The 20,094-nt window shown below is 45.8% G+C and overlaps 1 protein-coding gene across 2 annotated transcripts in view; it reads right to left on the reverse strand.

The window, feature by feature from the left end:
• GFAP (glial fibrillary acidic protein) overlaps positions 1–14,640 on the reverse strand; it is a 42,625-nt gene extending 27,985 nt beyond the window's left edge. Inside the window, exon 1 of one of the 2 annotated variants that reach the window (XM_069237942.1) lies at positions 14,006–14,640. In XM_069237942.1, the coding sequence (XP_069094043.1) occupies positions 14,006–14,499 (494 nt within the window). In that variant the 5' untranslated portion in view covers positions 14,500–14,640. The remainder of the gene's footprint in view (positions 1–14,005) is intronic. The other variant, XM_069237943.1, reaches the window with a different exon arrangement.
• Positions 14,641–20,094: the final 5,454 nt, after the last annotated feature.

Raw genomic sequence — 20,094 nt, forward strand, 5'->3', positions numbered from 1 at the left:
TCACCATCTGTTTCATGGTTCTAATATTTCCTGACCAGTTCCTTTTAGTTACGTTGGGAAAGTTATGCCGTCGAATTATTTCGTCATTCTTAGAAAGTGCCTTCTAAAATTCCGTTAACATGCGAGCTAATTTTCAAAGAAGGAATGGAGTAAAAATTAAACAGCACCTCCTCTGTGTCTTTTTAGTGGCTGATTTATATGGGGCGGTCGTGGTGGATCCTATAGTTATTTTATTTTCTGAGTCTTTTGTGGTAAGCGGTATGGCATTCTCTGTATTTTTTGGTAACTAATGTATAAAGAACTGGCCTTATAGCTCCTCTGAACAATGCGGATCTTGTCCACACGATGGCGCTGTAAGCAAGAGTCGCACACATCTATGTGCGGTTCAGAAATTCTGCTTTATGATAAATAACGGACAACGAAAGCCAGAGTTCTGAAATATTCTGTTTGTCCCGTTCGGGGGCAGGACAAACACCTTCAAATTTGCATTTAGTTTATTACTGCTTGGAAAACGCTTCTGCACCTAATTGTCATCAGAATGCACACTATCTGAAAATTTTCAGTGAAACTGTATTTTGCTTCATCATTTAATTGAAAGGCAAAGGAGCTGGAACATATTAGTTTCGCAGACTTTAAGGCCTGTATGCCTTAATGTTTGTGCAGAGGGAACAACGTATAATGGGCAACATGGTGGGTCGTCCCCAGCTCAAGTAAAACCAAGGTCCAGATTCACTATGATTTGGCGTTGGGATTGCATAATTTTTGTGGCGGACCCCGATGCAAAATCCTTTTTGGCATTTACTAATCCAGGAAAGTTGATTTGCGTGTTTTAGTAAATACAAAGATTGTGCTGTCTTGTGTTACTTTGTGTCAGGTAGGCGTCACATGGCTGTAACATGGGCGTTCCCAAGCATCCACCCATGAATTTTGATGCCAACCCAGAAAAAGACTTGTAAGCCTAGATTTGCGCAAAATGGTGCACTTATGCAACGGAGGTGTAACAAGGATAATTCTAATTTCTCCTCGTTCCTCCCTCTTTCCAAGTCTGCTGCATTCTGAAGCACACGCAGAAAAATGAATATGCCTCTAGGGATTGCTTTTATGCAGGAAGATACCTCTTACTGCACAAAAACTATTTTGTGTGATTGCAGCCACTCTTGGACCACAACGCAAGAGTGCCTACGCTGGTGCTAGGCAGCCTCAAGTATGCTAGCGCAGCAAAGACTTGAAGTGCACCATATCGTTGTCGATATGGCGCTGTGCAGCTCTCGCGCTTTCATACACCCCAGTGCAGTAACTTTGATCACTGCCCTGTGTGAGCTTCTTATAAATATGCTCCAAAGGGTTCAAGAGTTCAATCTGTATGAGAAATGTGAATTCATCATATTTGGGGGTGACTGGTGTTCATGGGCACAAGGGGCGTTGCCCTGCCACCCTCGGGGGAGAGGCAAGTACAGGGAAATAAACACAGAGCACCTGAAAAGTAATTACTGCTCCCAGGCAGCATGCTGAATCTCATGAGTGAACCCTAATGAGCTTTGCAGATGTCCTACTGTGCAAGTGCCAGCCGGGCGAGGTTTTCTTTGACCTGCATGCAGAAGCTATAGCAGTGACATTACAGGAGAGAGAGTGCTGAATTAGAAAGCAAGTGATCAGGTTGCTCTTGGGGCACATAAACAGTGGCCCTTGGAGGAGGTGGCAAAGCTCCAGTCACTTCAATGGCTGGGGATGGGACAGGCTGATGAGGACAAGGAGGGAGTGGGTGGCAACAATTTGTTTATCATCACGGAGGAGCAGGCTGTAAGAGGGGTCGGGAGCTGCTCTCCTGACAGTAATACAGGTTTAGTACTGCATTTGGTTTCACTTTGCAAAAAAACGTTATGGAGCTGAGCAGAACAGAGTGCTACTTATCTTGACTACGTAAAGGCCCAAGAGAAGGAACAAACCAGCTGCAGACAGGTACGTTTGCAGATAGGATTCTGCATCAGGGGCCTCGTCACCTTCACCCCCGCACCCCCCCCAACTCTACCCCTTTCCCTGCTTTAGCAGCTACGAGCTGGGGTGGGGTTCTTGATAGGCCACTTCTGTCTGTAGATCAGCAGACAAAGATTCATAATTAACTTGGGAGGGTGAGTGAGTGAAAGGAAGGATAGGTGGATGGATGGATGAATGATATGGTAGATGAATAGATATATATATGGATGATTAAGTTAAAGGAGGGATGTGAGAATGAAACAATGAGAGGCAGGAAGCGTGTATGAGTGAAAGGGAGGGTGGATGGATGGATGGAGTGAAGGGATGGATTGATAGATGATGAGAGAAATGATGGATGGATGGTAGAATGAGTGAAAGGAGGGATGAGTGAGTGGAAGTATAAATGGATGGATGAGTGATAGAATGAATTGATGACCGAAAGGATGGATAAGTGAAAGAATGTTTGTAAAGATGGATGAGTAAAACAATGGATGTATGAGTGAAGGGCAGGGTAGATGGATGTCTAGATGAAAAGATGGACAATGTATGAGTGAAAGGGTGAATTGATGAATGGATGATTAGATGGATGAGAGTAAAAGATTGGATGGCTGAGTGAAAGGGTAAATGGAGGGATGTATGAATGGATAGGACGAATGTTGGATGGATGGGCGTTAAGATGAATGGCTGAGTGAAAGGGTGGATAAATGGATTAGCCAACGGGAGGATGATGGATGGATGGAGTAAAAGGATGGATAGATGGAGCTAAAGGGTGGATGGATGAGCAAAAGTATGGATGATTGAATGGATGGATGAATTGATGGATGAAAGGGGGGCGGATAAGTGAAAGGACGGATGACTGAATGGATGGATTGGTTTGATGGATAGGTGTCCCTGGACCAGTGGCGGCTCTCCTTTATGGGCACCTTGTTTTTGTGGTCCATTTTTATTGTATCAAGAATTAATAATTATTCACTCTTGATATAGTAAAAATAAAATGCAAACCCTCGTTGGGTCCAGCGAACAACCTGAGGCAGCTAGTGACATTGATTGCTGACACAGATGCATGAAGGTGCCTGTGCCAGCCATCGGAGATACTGTTCAGAGCTGGTGAAATCTCAGCCCTGTGAGCATGTCCGTGTGACTACGTTTGTGAGTTAAAGTGAGAGACAATCAGTGAAGGAATGTGTCAGAGTGAGTGAGAATGAGTGACAGCAAGGACCAGTATTTGTCAGAATGAATGTGAGTGAGTGAGGGAGAAAGAGATTTAGTGTAATTGAGTTGTACTGTGTGTGCGACTGAATCACAGTAAGACTGAGTAATTCATAATGAGTGGGACTGTATGAGACAGAGTGGGCCAGAATAGAATGAGTGAGACTGTGTGAATTGGTGAGACCAAGAGAGACTGAGTGAGTCAGAGCAAGACAGTAAACTTAGTGTAAGAAAGTGTGAGAGAACCCTTCAAGAAAAAGCTCTTTGCAATTTGAGCCAAGGATTACGCCTCACCACTTTTTAAGGTCACCAGTCACATTATAAACATCTAGAAGAATGGATTTCTACAGAAATAAAAAATAAAGAAAGACAAGCTTCCATCCATAATGTTACTTCTTCAACCAAAGGTTTACAGCAAATGCAGGTTGTAAGACGTGAGAGAACACGAGTCAGAGTAGGAGTAAAGCGGTGAAAATGGCAGCAGCAACTGCCAATGAAGCTGACGCATGAGTAGTTTGGTGTGGCTGCTTCCTGGACACCCAAGAATTAGTCTAGCTGCAAGATTTTGTTTGACCTACAGCCCAAAAGGAATGAACTGCAACAATATAACAGTCTCAAATACAGGAAGTTGCAATGGTTCAGGCACGTGCCAATGATGGCTGACACTAGGAGGCGTTTACATTCAGTAATAAGAAGCAGCAGAAGTTTGCAGAGTCTTCTAAAATGCTAATGACAGGAGAAGATGACCATAGACATTTGGGTAGTAAAAGCCAGGTACAGGTGAACACTAAGCTTTTAATGGCTCTCTTGGGTAGGTAGTGGGACGAAAAGGCTTGTTTTTCCTCTAACGACTAACACATTGTTTTGCCAGAATTTCATCTAAAAGCGTCATCCAGTGAATGTTGTCACAATTCATCTCAAGGCACAGACTGAAGGCCTATTTTGTACATGCACTTTGTAGGTGTGACTGGTAGTGGGGAATAATTTGTGACCTACCTCATTAATATTCATGAGGCAGGTTGAATTTGGTATTTTATGAAGTGACCTATAAATACATAGGTCAGTCTGCAGAATACTGCACTGGTTGCAAAAACGTAAACAAAATGGTTGCAAATTGTGACCAGTATTTAGCAATTAGTGCTTTGTACACATGGCCCACCAATTGGCTTGCAGCTAGACCTTCACAGGAATGTGCCCCCGCCCCCCAAAACCAAATGCAAAAAGATAGAAGTGGGTGCTTTCCATGCACATATTCCAAAGTTTTTGTTATGAGCCCTGTGTAGATGCTGCCGAAAGCCGGGGTTATGGAATACCAAGGCTGTCTAGTCTTGATTCCACCTTGTGCCTCTTTTACCACCACCCTACACTTGCTGTCCCTTAATCTCACTCTTTCATGTTATTTTTCATCTCTGCTTTCTCCCTTCGTCACTGTTTTACTTCCTCTTTCATCTTTTTTTCTCCCTGTTTTGCCTTTTTTGCTCTTGCTCTGGGTCAAAGACTGGTGATGAAAAATAAGTACTGGTCCCCAAAAGTAAGTGCCACTACCTGCAACCACTGGCACAAATTAAGCAGTGCATCCATTTATCCCTAACTCTGTTCCATCCTTTTCATCCTTCATGGCATCTACTTAGTCATCCATGCAGACATTTTTCAAGCCATAACATAATTCCTATCTCCTTTCTTCATTTCCTTTCCCACTACCTCCACATACCCACTTAACAACCATCCTACTAGCTGGCCAATACCACTGTGCACTAGCTCAAACATTCCATTCTTACTCACTCATTTCAAAACGCGACCAGATATTCACCTCACAGTATATGCACTTGAAACCCTTCATCTCACCTCCTCACCATGCCACCCATCAGCCCAAACAGTACTTTTAGACACCCATCTATCCATGTGCCTGAGAGTATTTGTATCCGTTATTATATCCATCTGTTTGTCCATCCATGTATGCATCCACTTCACTGAGTTAATCCACCTATTTATACATGCCATTCAATCACCCATCAATGCACCCCGAGCACATAAATGCACACTAAGCTCATTCATCCTTCCACTGTTGTATCCATTCATCCATGTGCAATTCTATTCACCTATCAACCTACCTCTAAATAAATGTACCCAAAACACATCTATTCATCCACTAAAGTAACCATGTGCTATTGTATTCACCCATCATTCCAACTTCACATTAATGCACCAAGTGCACATTCTTCTATCCACAAACTAGTGGACAAGTCCATGACTGAATTTGCCATCCTCAGTTCATGAACCGATCCATCCATAAATCCACCATACATCCATCAATTCACTTGCTTACATATCCTTTGCACCAATACATGCACGATTAAAAAACCTGCCACCCATGTTTTAACTCACTAGCTACTTCACTGACTAATCCATCGACTATTATTACACCCATCATCAATACACATGTCAACAGGCCCATCATTCATGTATCTAGTCACTTGCTAAGCCACCCATTAATACATCATCAATACGTGCACACATCCATGAACACACCATAATCCTGCTCATCATCCATCCATCTATTTACTGACTGGCCCTCTCATTAATCCATCGTCAATACAAGCATCCATCAACAAATTCATTAACCTGCTAACCATCCTTCCATCAGTTCATTCACTGACCCAACGCCCCATTAATCCATCCTCAGTAGACGCACCCATCCATCAACACATACGACAATCCGTCTATCATCTATCTATCAGTCTACTCATGGACCCACAAATTATTCCGTCAGTATATGCACTCTTCCATCAACACAAACATCAACCCACCCATCACTAATCCATATATACACCCACCTTCCTCGTAATCTACCCAAATCTTACCACTCCACTCCAATCTATCTCAATCCACTCCACTCTACCCAAATCTACCCCATCCAATTCACCACACTCTCCCTAATCTACTCCACTCCAATCTACCCCACTCTACTCCAATTTACCACACTCAACTCCACCTCGCCTACCCCACTCCACTCCAACCCACCCCAACCCACTCCAATCGACCCCACTCCACTCCGATCTACACCACTCCAATCTACCCACTCCACTCCAATCCACTCTAATGTAACATAATCTACCTCACTCCAATCTACCTCACTCCATTCCAGTCTATCACAATCCACTCCACTCAATCTCAATCCACCCCACCCAGTCTTCTCCACTCCAATCCATACCACTTCAATCTACCCAACTAGAATCTACCCAATCTACTCCACTAAGCTCTAACCCAAAACCCTCCACTACGCTCTACCCCACTCCAGTCCCCTCCAATCCACCCCAATGCACTCTAGTCCCTCTCACTCCAATCTACCCCACCTTCAATCTACCCCACTCCAATCCACCCACTCAACTCAATCTATCCCAATCGACCATACTCCACACCAGCCTACCCCACACCACTCTACCCCAATCTACCTTACTCCTCTCCACTCCAATCTACCCAATCTGCCCACTTCACCCCAGTCTACCCCACTCAACCCATTCCACCCCAATATACATCACTCCACCCCACTCCAATCTACTCCACCTCACTAATATTCCCACTTTACCCAACTCCAGTCTTCCCCACTCCACTCAAATCTACCCCACTCCACTCTAATCTACCCCACTCCACTACAATATACCCAAATCCACTCCATAATCCAATCTAACCCAATCCAGCCCACTGCACTACATTACAATCAACCCTTATCCAATCTACCATGCTCCACTCCAATCTATTCCAATCTACCTCACTCTACTCCACCCCAATCTACCCCACTCCACTCCAATCTACCCCACTCTACTGCACTCCACTCAAATCTACCTCACTCTGCTCCAGTCTACCACAATCTAATCTAGTCCACCCCAGTCTTCTCCAATCTACCCCAATCTATACCACAGCAATCCACCTCACTCCAATCTACCCCAATCCTACCCACTCCACCACAATCTATGCCACTCCAGTCCACTTCAATTTACCCTAATCTATGCCACTCTAATCTACCCCACTCCACTCTAATCTACTCCACCCACCATATTCCAATCTACCCCAGTCCGACTCACACCACCTCAATGTACCCACTGCACTCCAATCTACCATACTCCACTCCAAACTACCCCACTCCACTCCAATATACTCCACTCCACTCCTATCTACCCCACTCCACTCCAATTCACCACACTCCATTCAATTTTACCCCATTACAATCCAATCTCCACTCCACTACAATCTATTTCACTCCAATCTACCCGCTCCACCCCACTCCACTCCAATTCACCACACTCCATTCAATTTTACCCCATTACAATCCAATCTCCACTCCACTACAATCTATTTCACTCCAATCTACCCGCTCCACTCAAATCTACACCTCTCCACCCTACCCCACTCCAAACTGTGGCAGTCTACCCCACTCAAATCTACCACAAACTACCCCACTTCACTCCACTACAATCTACCCCAATCAAATCTCAATCTCTACTTCACTCCGATTTATCAGACTTCAATGTACACCACGTCATTCCAATATACCACAATCTACCCTACTCCACTCCAATCTATCCCACTCTATCCCATTCCAATCTACCCCACTCTGATCTACTGCACTCTAATCTACCCCAGTCCACTCCAGTCTACCCCATTCCACCCCAATCTATCCCAATCCACTCCAGTCTACCCACTCCACCCAATCTACCTCAATCTAATCTACCCCCTCCAATCTGCCACACCAATTTACCCTACAACCACACTCCAATTTACCCCACTCCAGTCTATCCCAATCTACCTCAGTACAATCTACCCCAATCTACCCCACTCTACCCCAATCTTCACTACTCCAATCTACCCTATTTCACGCTACTAACTTTTAGCCATTCTAAACAGCAGCCAAACGGATGTACAACATGGCTAAAACACATTGCCAAAGCCACTACCTCGTGCATAAGTGAGATCTATTGGCATTGCCAATGCTTGTTTCAGGAAAGCATCTAATAAATGTTCTGTCTATCCTGTCATGCACTCATACATCAATGTACCCACTCACCCCATTCAATTGTGGATTTACCTACTTCCTATATTCATCTTTTCAACCACCCATCGCGCTCCCATCCACCCTACTCTCTATCATACTGTGTTGAAGGGAGCAGCTTTGGGGGGTGGGTTACACTCCTCCCTCCCAAATAAATGTATTTTCTGATAAATAATTGGGTATAGGTGCTTTAAATCGGGTATTGTGAGACGTCTGTCGGATTTCACCAGGAATGTTACGTACACACAGACAATATGCACACACACACTGTTTAGAAAGTCCTCAAAAGTGTTGGTTCTTTGAGTGTGTGTTCTCTCAGTAGTCCTACCACTCCGCATTCCCGCCCTTTCCACCACTCTTTAGCCCCTCTCAGGCACACTGCTTGTCGCGTAAATACATTTTCACATTACATGCCCCCCTGAGCGTTGGAAAGCCTGAAATTCCCCCGGAAAATCTTACTGACCAATCCACGCCCATTCCCCTAACCTACCCATCTGCGCACGCTCTTCTCGGGCTCTGTGCCCTGTGTGTTGTCTCTCCCAGACTTCCATCGCGCACTCTTGTGCCCCCTCCCCTCCCCTCCCTAGGTCTCTCTTGCTCCCACGCTCCCGTTGTCTAATTAGTTGTTTATCGTGAGCAGGAAGTAGAACACAGCTTGGGCTTGAAAATCAATGTTTCAACGTGAGGCATTGAGACGGTAAAAATATAATTCGGCAGTGAGAGGAAAAGCAGGGCCCGAGCGCTGTACACACGACGCCTGCCTGACACTCAGTAGCGCCCACAAACAGTATACACGGAACCCCTAAAGGCGGCCCACAGTGAACGCGTGGACTAAACTCACGCACGCCAAAACATCTAGTGACACCGTGATCCCCATATACTGCACTAACGAAGCCCCAAAAACTGAATGCACGGAAGAACTCCACGTATTGGGCACATAGAGCCTCAAAAACCGCAAATACAGAACCCCAAAGCTACGCGTGGGGCCCCAAGCATGGCACATGCAAATCCCCAGAGACTACAGGTATGAAACCCCAAATATTGCTTACACAAAGCGCTACATTTCGGAAACAATGGCAACGAGTGCTGAGGCCCACCACATGCTACCACCGGCACAAATTAAGCATAGCACCCTCCCACTCATCCTTAACCCCTTCTTTCCTTTCCACCACCTCACGTCTATGAAATGATCCATTCAACCACATATTGAGTGCTGCACTCAGAGGACCCTAAACACTGAATACACTGAAAGCTCCAGTCTGCACACACAATCCCCCACACGCTGAAACACAATTACATTAACACAGAACTCCAAATAGTACACACCGAACCCGAAGCGCTGCATGCACCGAACCATTAGTTACATGTACAGGGAATCCGAATGTATCTCAAACAGTTCCCAAACACTACAGACACGAACCATTAAGGCTGCTCCTACAGATGTCTAAATATTCCGCACACAGAGTACACTTCACAAGGAAACCAAATACTACACACAAAGCTCCCCAAAGGCCACACACAAAATACTGTGACTATGGACCCCTAACAGACGCGCAGAAACCCAATATTCTGCTTGTGGAACCACGAGTTGATGCACATGTGTGCAAGTGCAAAACACGTAAGCAATCTTGACTGTAAATACATGTGTGCAAAAGCCAAAGCATGTTCCGAACAGGTGCAGCTGTTTGTGAACATTACCCAGCATTTCCAGAAGTATACGGAAATTCTGGACCAAGTTATGTGATTAGGATCAACCGAATTAACCAACGCGAAAGAGACATTATGTGGCATGTTATACGATAAAAGCTACATTGTACAGCACACTCTGTTGCCATTACGACCTTTTAAAACAAATAGATATTTCAACAAAATAGACCTGAGTGCTTTAGGAAATGTAGACCTTCCTTGAGAAAGAAAAGTAAACGTTCAAAAGATGAGACTGAAAATGTTATTAACCAGCTATTGATAATTTAGCCTTCCATGGAAGTTCATGGCGTCATTTTGGAAATACTATGTTCTCCCCCCTCGAGTGAAATAGATTGGCTAACGCACAGACAATACTGCACTCAGCAAAACACACAGCTATATAAGCATTCATGTTGTATTTAAATAAAACTTCCTTTTGGACTACAGCCTGGGTTATTCTCTTGTTGACGGTGACACTGTGGCTTCTGGAAGCACACTTTGCACCTAAACAACAGGTCTGTACACTGAATATTGACCATAAAAATGTCCCTGTAGAATGTCCTTACAGATTCAAAACATAAGCTTTAAAAAGAAATGCTAAATGTTTGAGACTTTTGCAAACTCTGGATGCTTTCGGGAGTAAGAGCTGTTTTAAGAACTCCCTGATCGCAGGGCCACACTTCTCACATGGAAGTGTACACCTGTTGCCTTATAGCACCAATGGGAGACTTTAATTCACATGAAGCTAGCAAAAAATGGCTTGTTGAAAGGTGATGGGGAACGCTTCAAAGGCAAAATACGTTTTTGCTCGGAGGGCCAAAAAAAGACTGCATCATCCCAACGTAATTAAACATAATGGTCATCAACTGTGAAAATAATATTATGACAAATGTGGCTTTGTGAGTTACAAGGTGTTCACTAACATCTGATGGGACTTGTGGGTGGCGTGTTCAAATCCCAGCAAGACCAACTTGTACTTTAGAAGTCCGAACATTGGATTCTATTAAATTGGGTAATGGGAGCCCCTATTAGTTACAGTGCTTCGTCACGTCATAACTGACGTTTAAAGTTTTATATAACATTAATAATTTAAAATGTGTTACTCTGTTTTCATGAGTACTACCCTGTTTAAAATGTATTTACATTTGGAATTATATTTGCCCTTTCCATCCACGTGGGCTATTAAAAGCATCTGGGCAAAATTCTCCCTCTTTAGCAGATGAATAGAACAACCAACAGGTGAAAGGTGACTAGGTAATTTTGCCAAGTGTCAGGAACTACACAGAATAGCATATGCGGAGTTTGAGTTACTGTTGATCCTTTTGAACAAAAAACACATTGGCCCGTATTTATACTTTTTTTGCGCCGCATTTGCGTCGTTTTTTGACGCAAAAACGGCGCAAACTTGCAAAATGCCATTGTCTTTTGTAGGTTTGCGCCGTTTTGCGCCAAAAAGCGGCGCTAAAAAAAGTATAAATACGGGCCATTATGTTGTTGAAATCTGCAAGTTATGCTGGTTATGGCGAAAGTGCATCAAATATGGTCGGAGTGGGCGCCTGCATGTGTTGCACTTATCATAGCTATCCCAGTGGGCGGGGCCAGCCTCAACAGGCTTGGGTCGCACGGAGTAGGATTAGAAACCCGGCGGGAGCTGCAGACCTCGGTCCTTTCACTCACACCTCAGTGCGGCTGTAAGGGAACCTCCGGTGGGCACCGGAAACCCTGGAAGGAGGTGAGAATGACCGCCCACTTCCGGTAGCAGCGTCACTCTGGCCTCCTTAGTAAGACAACTGGGGTGGGACAGAGTGTGCAACCGCTATATAACCATTAGAACTCAGGCGCCTGCTTCGACCACTGGTCTTCCTGCCCTCTCTGGGCTGGTGTGTTAAAGGATGTCTTTAATACAACGGGGGCTGTGTGGCGTCAGAGCTGCAGTGTGAACTGCACAGTCACGTATGTCTTTAGACTACATACAAGGGAGGCTAACGTGTGACGTCAGAGCTACAATGTGACCTGCCCAGTCACGTATGTCTTACGCTACATACAAGGGAGGCTAACGTGTGACGTCAGAGCTGCAGTGTGACCATCCCAGTCACGTATGTCTTTAGACTACATGTAAGGGAGGCTAGCGTGTGACGTCAGAGCTGCAGTGTGAACTGCCCAGTCACGTATGTCTTTAGACTACATACAAGGGAGGCTAACGTGTGACGTCAGAGCTGCAGTGTGACCAGCCCAGTCACGTATGTCTTTAGACTACATACAAGGGAGGCTAACGTGTGACGTCAGAGCTGCAGTGTGACCAGACGAGTCACGTATGTCTTTAGACTACATACAGGGGAGGCTAGCCTGTGACGTCAGAGCTGCAGTGTGAACTGCCCAGTCACGTATGTCTTTAGACTACATACAAGGGAGGCTAACGTGTGACGTCAGAGCTGCAGTGTGAACTGCCCAGTCACGTATGACTTTAGACTACATACAAGGGATGCTAACGTGTGACATCAGGGCTACAATGTGACCTGCCCAGTCACGTATGTCTTTTGACTGCATAGAAGGGAGGCTGATATGTGACATCTGGCCATTCATATATATATTCTAACTGTGAACAAGGGAGTCTAAGGTGTGACATCTGAGGTGTGATGCGAGCTGGTCAGGTATATAGGAACACCTGTTTGAGCACACATTGGGACCAACCGTGCCCGTCGGTTCCAAAGTTTTGTTGTAAATATAATTGCATACGTACAGCACTTTATGCCTCTTGAGGGGTGTGAAGTACTTTGTCACACAGGTAGCACGCGCGCCACACTGTGAGGTGGCGCCTGGTTTAAGGAAGTTGTATTTGTACTGTGGCCTAGGTGGGAAGTATTTGGGTGTCACGCGTGAGTGATACGAGTGGTGCTCCGACCCTGTCGTGGGTAGCAGTGCTTAGAGAATGGTGGTGGGAAAGGAATCCGAGGTAGAGCGCACACGGTTTACACCAGGCAGCTGCTATGAGTTACTCCGCAGACCTAGAGAGAAGGAGGAGCGCGATCTGCTGGGATGGTTCAGATCATGGGCCCTACCCGAGCCACGTGCAGTGGTGTTGCTCAGAATCAAAGAGCTTTACCATATCCATCGCTGAGGCTGGTTGAGGCCTGATTGGGACCTGCCAAGAGGTTCTCTGCTGAACCCATCTATAATGGCAGCCAGCTGTATTATAGTCATAGTCTGTGATATTTGGTGGGACCTTCATACAGACGGGTGACACATCTCTACCCTGGAAACAGGAGCTCTCGGTATGATGTGGATTATTTTAGAGAGGTGGTTGTCTGAAATCATATTAGAAGGTGATGGGAGGATTGTTTGTGAGTAGTCTAACTACTGGCAACTGCTCTGGGTAGCATTCCAGCCCATTGTTTTTTGCCCACTGTGCCACTCTAGACAGAGGCCCGACTTAGGTAAATCAGTCCAGACCCTGCTCCTCATGGGAACAGTCCATCCCAAGCTAACAGACCAGGGCTTTTCCAGAAGGGCACACAAGTAACCTCAGACTGGCTTAGCCATCCTTAGTGAGGTATAGCTTGGATCGTGTGTCACAGCGAGCAAGGACGCCACCCTTGGGCACTTAGAACATTACATCAAACACACATTCTCTCATCATCTTTAATGTGTTATTTTAAATTTTGACCCATTGAGTTGACTTATGTGTAGTGTTTAATTTCTCAAAAAAAGGATGAATGTAAGTGCAGGGGACAAAGTTTTCTCAGGGGCTTGCTTCAGAAATGGACAAAATACCAAGGTTGTCTGGACTTGATTTCCCCCCATGCCTCTTTCTTCCACCACTCAACAGTTAACTAGATCTGTATCTCATTTTCGCTGGTTCTTTTTAATCACTTCATTCTCCCTTTGTCACTGTTTTCCTATCTTTCTCCCTTTTCCACCTTCTCCTTTTTTGCACTGGGCCAAAGTCTGATGATGAAAAGTAAGTCCCAATCCCCAAAAATGAGTGCTGGTCCCCAAAAACGAAAGCTGGTGCCCACCACCCACGATCATGGCTCAGATTAAGCACTGATGTAGAGCCACCTCCCTCTGCTCCCGCCCCTCCGGTCTCACCTACGCCTCAGCTTCTCTACATCCTCTGCTAAGTTGTCTCTCTCGATCTCTGTCCGGGCCTTGGCATTGGCCAGCTGGTCCAGCTGTCGCCTCAGATCCCTCAGCTCCTCCTGGTAGATGTCACCCAGGTGGGTGGGCTCCTTCTCCCGGATCTGGTTGAGCTCGGTCACCAGCACCTTGTTTTGCTGCTCCAGGAAACGCACCTTTTCGATGTAGCTGGCAAAGCGGTCGTTCAACTCCATCATCTCCACCTTCTCGTTGGTGCGCGTCTCCTTGTAGTCAGGGTTGAGGGCATCAGCCAAGATGAAGTCCACCTTATCCTGCGTCGGCCGGAAGGTGGAGAGGGGGCTCATGCTGGTGCCTGCCACTCTGGTCAGGGACACCCGTGGACTGGGGTTGGTAGAGCGCAGACGCCTATGTGGGGTGTAGGCTGGGCTCTGGTTGACAAAGACGCTGGTGGTCTCTCCGCCGAACCTGCGTCGGTATGAAGACATTTTCAGGGCTTTCCAAAGTATTCTTCACAACAAATCAACCCAGGCTACCACCCTTCCTTCTACTTTTCCAAAGTGCTGTGAGAGACCTGTGTGCCTCCCAGCAGCTTTTCTTTATACAAGGAAGCCCACCCCCTCTGAGATGAGCTTGAGGGGGAAGGCAAGGGCGGACCAATGCCCTTGTGGCCACGCATTCCTCCGCCCCCTCCATCTCACAGCCTCCTCATTCCTTTAAATCCTTCAGAATACAACTAGGGTACTGAGTGCCACGGCCAGGCAGAGTTGAATGGAGCAGGCCTTTGTGCGTGTGATTAATAGTGATGCGTGACTGCATCGAGGACAGGCCTCTCTCTGCGCAGAAGGCGGGACTTGGGGGTGGGGGGGAGCGCACTCCTTACAGTTTGTGTATCACACGCCACACTGACTTCCAAAATTCCCCACACATGCATGTTTGGCCTGTTCCCGAGTACCGAGGCTTCTGTGAGCTGCAGGGGGGTGGCATTCCCGCGCAGCGGATCTTTCAACCCATTCCAACCAAATTAACCCATTAAGAGAGAAAACAGTAACTACTTTGGCAAGTAGCATTCTTCCCAAATCTTCCTGAGGGGGTCTGGCGTGCCAAAAAGTGGCATGTGAACAAGTGCCCGTGTGTATGTTTGTGTGTGTGCCGAGGCTTGTTTACAGTGGGCGGGTCCGAAGTGTCTTTGTGCTTCCAAGACGCGTTCAGTATCTTTTTAATGACTCCTGGGCTATATAACATTGTTATACTAAATAGTGTGTACACATCAGACGTGAACGTTGTTTAGAGATACCTTGTGGTACTTACTACCTGCTGGAAATGAGGATGGACTAAAATGTTAGTAGGTATAACAAAACTTTTAAACAATAGATATTTCTTAAAGATAGGTCCTGTCGCAATCTGCCTTGCCAAACATACCAGCAATACCCATTAAAGGGCTGGGTGGGGGAGGGAAAGCTTCGCCTCAAAATATATACATTTAAAAACTTGTAAAGTAAAATTTTACTCACTAAGCAAACCAGTTGCACCCATCAACTAGATGACGCATTCGGCATATGTGTGATGGAAAACATATTTAATAAACAGGGAGCGAGGGTAGATATAATCCAGCGTTGGTAACACAGTTGTGAGTCTATTACACACGTATGGATTACATGCATGCCAGCATTTTAGAAGAGGAAAGTGGGAGATTTAAAAAAATGAATCGAGAGAATATATTTGCCCCAGAGACAATGTCAGGCGGGAGACGGTCAAAAAGAAAACTATTTTTTTTTTTTGCTTAAATAATCGGGTGTCTTCCATCTGAACCCGGTCTATTGGCATGAATGATATTAGGAAACATTATCAAGTATTGTAATCCACAATCCACGGTGTTGATAAACCCATCTTCTCTTCCGCCGAACAAGAGGCTGACTCTATCCACCCAGCTGGGACCTGGGCTGCCTTTTGAATATCGTTAACCCACAACCATCATTTTCCGTTGAGAAATGGATTGGCCGTAGACAACAAGGGGTGGAGGGCCTCCTCCCTTTCCTACCCCAAAGCCTGGATTTCAATAACCCCCGTTTCCCACACTAGACCCCATGACTTCACAAAGGAAGGCCCCTTAGCGGGGCCTCACTGAAGATGGGGGGCGGGGAGGCACTTTTGATCTGCCCCTCTCCTCCGCCATCTCACTGTTTTTTCCCCACCTTTGCCCCCCCCTGCGCCTCGCTCCCATGTCCCGGGCAGGACAGCTCCACAATGGGAATACGAATGGGTCTGTCGCTGCCCAGAATCCCGCTCGTGAATCTTGCAATTGCGACATTTTCTGAACTTCTCAGTTGTAAAACAGGCCCATTGTACCCTCCACCTTTGTTCCCACCGGTTTGTTCTAAGGTGTCCCTGGTGCGGCCCGGAAAAGATTTATACCTGCACGTCATGAGGTCATTGGCAGACGTAATTTCGGCGCCAGGGGTCGTCCCGTTGTTCCCACACCCTGTCCCAGTCTCCCAGGCAGCAAGGCCGTTAGCGAGTGCGAGACTACTAAAGCAGAAAATGACGCTTCTGAGCAACTGTAAATTATGTATATACTTTTTTTAAATGCTATTTTTACTGGAATGGGAGGTTGGACTACATGGGAAGGGCGCGAGGCCTGCTGTCAACTTTCGTTCTGGTTTGGGAACTAAATAAATTGAGAAATGTAAGGCAATCAGAATAACCCATCCCCCACTGTCTTGTGCTTCACACGCTTAGAAGTGTTATTTCTAATTGCTCATCAGCTGTTTTCAGAGCGAGTGTATTGTAATTAAATTTATAAGGTGCATTATACCCCTATCAAGGTGCCAAAGCGCATTGGCAGGCAAGCAGCATTTTAGACTGCGGGGTTTGCTAAGTAGAAGAAAGATGATTAACAGCGTGGCCCATGTTGGAAGTTTTTTGGTGAGCGATGACCTGAGCGGTGCTCTTATTCTGACATGGGTTGCTGTGCTTTGAAAGGTAGGGGGTGAGGATGAGTGAGAGGTAGAACACTCGAGCTTTATAAGGTAGAGGGTGAGGATGAGTGAGAGGTAGAACACTTGAGCTTTATAATACATTATTTTGTCCTGTATTTTTTAAACATGCTTTAGTGCATCAGTATACAAAAGCAAGGCACATTGAGGCATTATAGTTGGTTCAGATTGGAAGAGTGTGGGGTATGAGTGTGGGCTTGTTTTTGTGTCCTGTGCAGTCACTGGTTGGATCCATTTCTCATGAGGTTGCAGTCGTGTAGCTGCGTTTATGCCTGAAGTGGACGAGGTGGTGGATGTTCATCTGTTTCTCCACCGTGATCATTAGTCATCAGGATGAGTTCTGGTTCCTGTCAAGGTAAGGTCCCAAATCATCTTGTTTTCATATTTTCCGTGTGGGCTATGGAGTTTCTTCGATGGTTGGGGTGATTATGATTGATGATGTCTGTACCCAGTGTAGGATGTATTGGCTTGTTGTTGCATCAAAAGGTGCAGTGTGGGGGGACTGGCCTTAGGTGGGAAGGTGATCATTGGTGCTTGTGAAGGCTTGGCCCAAAGTGCACTAGAAGATCCCTTCGAAGAAGAGAGTCCTAGCAGAAGTGGATTGGTCTGTCAAAGATTGGATGGGTTACTGGAGAGGTTGGTGCTTCAGAAAAGCCACTAGGGCTGAGGTGACATTGTATGACAGGCACATCAAACATGCAAATGACTCCAACTCAGCCCTCTCGCTGGCCTTTCAGAGGCATTTAATTAAAGTTTCGCACAGCATGGGGAAGTGTGGCAGAATGTGGACCTCAGAGAGGGGTAGCAGCCCCTCCTCGTCCCACATATGGGAGTGTAGTTCGAGTTGGTGACTACTCCACCTTGGGATTGGCTGGAAATCCCATACAGGTTGGCCATCCTGTTGGCTGGTTTGTGTTAGTTGTTGTGCAGCGAAAGGCTTCCTAGTGCACTTTAGGTATTGTCATTTTGGCAGCTATGAGTAGACAAGTGGGGTGAGATACTTAAAATGATAAGGCTACATTGGTGCTCTAGGTCACTTTGATGGACAGTTTTGGGCAGTTGGTTTTACTGATGTTTTGTTACTATAGCTTGGCTGCTGTTGTGATAGGCCAGCTGAATGTGCTGACAATCCGTTTTAAGTAGAATTATGGTAGTTGTTGCCTTTTGCTGTTGGGTTAAGGTGTTCCAGCACTTTCTCTTTTGTCCCTGGATTCCAGCCTGAAGTTGGGTAGTATTCGATTAATTTATAAGATATGGGTGTTGAGTAGTTAAGAAGATATTGGAGGATTGCAGGAAGAAAGATGGACTCACTGGTACTGAGTGGTGGACTGGAGAGTGAGTTGCATGCATACACCATTATTTCATATGAGGACAATTATGCTTTAAAAGTGGGTGGTTTGTTGCTAGGTCCAAATAGGTGTGACGTTAAGAATTGTGTTAGTGACACAGTGGCTTTAGGCTGTAAGGAAATATGCCAGGTTTAACATTTTATTAGCAATCCTGTCACATAAAAGGGCATTTTGCAAAGTTTGTGTCATGATTGCGTTGTCTCATCCAATACATACTTTGACTATGGGTGTGAGAGGTTTGTCCATTCATTACAGTGCCATAGGTCAGATGGGCGCAAGAACACGAGAAACGGTCAGCCTGGTGTGACGTATTACTGAGCAACATGCTAATCGACAGTCAATATATGGGCGGACATCCAGATCGATGAATGGCTTGCAGTCTGGTTTTTCACAGCTTACAATTTTTTTTACCTTTTCTATATCTCGTACCCTTTACTGATGCTGGTGTTGGTGATAAGTTCAGTCCAAAATCCGAGCAAAGATGGAAGGGGGCTCCTTATTACTCAGTGTGGACAAAGAGAGTGGAGGAAAACAAAATACACTAGACAAACCTTTGAAGGACAGCTCACAAGCACACAAAAGACAAAGCCTTGAATAGATGAAGATGGACTGAGATTGGACAAAGTGTAAAAATGGAAACAAGTTAGAAGGAGTCGCCAAAGACATGTAATAATGGGCTGTGATGTGCCCACAGAGTGACTGGCATGAGGACACAGAATGTTAGTCAAAGTTCCCTTAAAGGGAGTAGTGACCTGGTGAGGAATCCGTCGCACCCAGTGTAGCACATCTTGTTCAATGTCTGAGAGAAATTGCAAAGGAAGACCTCAGCGAGCTCAACCCAGTCACCAGTTGACTTGTGACCCATTCCATCATCCCTGAAAATGAATAACACTGAACACGAAGACAGATCGCTAGATCAAGACTTATAGCACAAAATCGAGGCAGGCCTAAATGTAAATTGAATCAGTGCTACCAGGGCTGGTAGTTTTCCATTGTTTAATGGAGGACCTCAGTGTCTGGTGTCTTGTACAAGATGCCTTCCACCACTATATGCCCACGGGTGTCAGGAATGAATTTATCTCAGTTCCTGCATACTGCAGTTTCACCACTCAAGCGAGGGCACCAGCTAAAAATACCTGGACTAACAGTGGGCTGTTCCTTGCAGAAGATGTAGCACAAGCTTGGCGGCCCTTGCAGCATCACGGTGGATGGCTACAGCCGTGAACTGGTGCCACCTATGACTGGTGGAGGCATAAATGGTAACAGAAGAAGGCTAGAAAGTGCCTTAGCAATTTTGGAAGGAAAACCAGAAAAAAGGCAGAGACTGGCAGAGCCCGTAGCTGTGCTGAGACAGTTGAAACAGGCCTGGAAGTCACTCAAATGTTGCAAAAACAGTGAAAAGCAGTGACACATATACAAGGAAGACCAACCCAAGCACAACGAGATACCCTTCTTGAAATTGCCAACTTAACGTCTTTCTGTCTGTCATGTAAATTATTTTTAGAAGAAAACAAGTCAGTAAAAAGCAACAGCTAATACATCCGGAAACGTTTATGACATGAAACATTTAGGAGAGACGTTGTGGACCTGTGCTCACCAACTAAAACATGGAATCACAAGACCCCCCCGCGCCACGACACATCGATTGCATCACTGCCAGAGGCACCAGCCCTTCATTAACGCATCTGCGCTGTTCGTCTGTGCAAGGATCAGATGGCCATCTCAACTGCTCAGGTAG

Source organism: Pleurodeles waltl, chromosome 6, assembly GCF_031143425.1.
Source record: "Pleurodeles waltl isolate 20211129_DDA chromosome 6, aPleWal1.hap1.20221129, whole genome shotgun sequence".
Lineage (NCBI taxonomy): Eukaryota > Metazoa > Chordata > Amphibia > Caudata > Salamandridae > Pleurodeles > Pleurodeles waltl.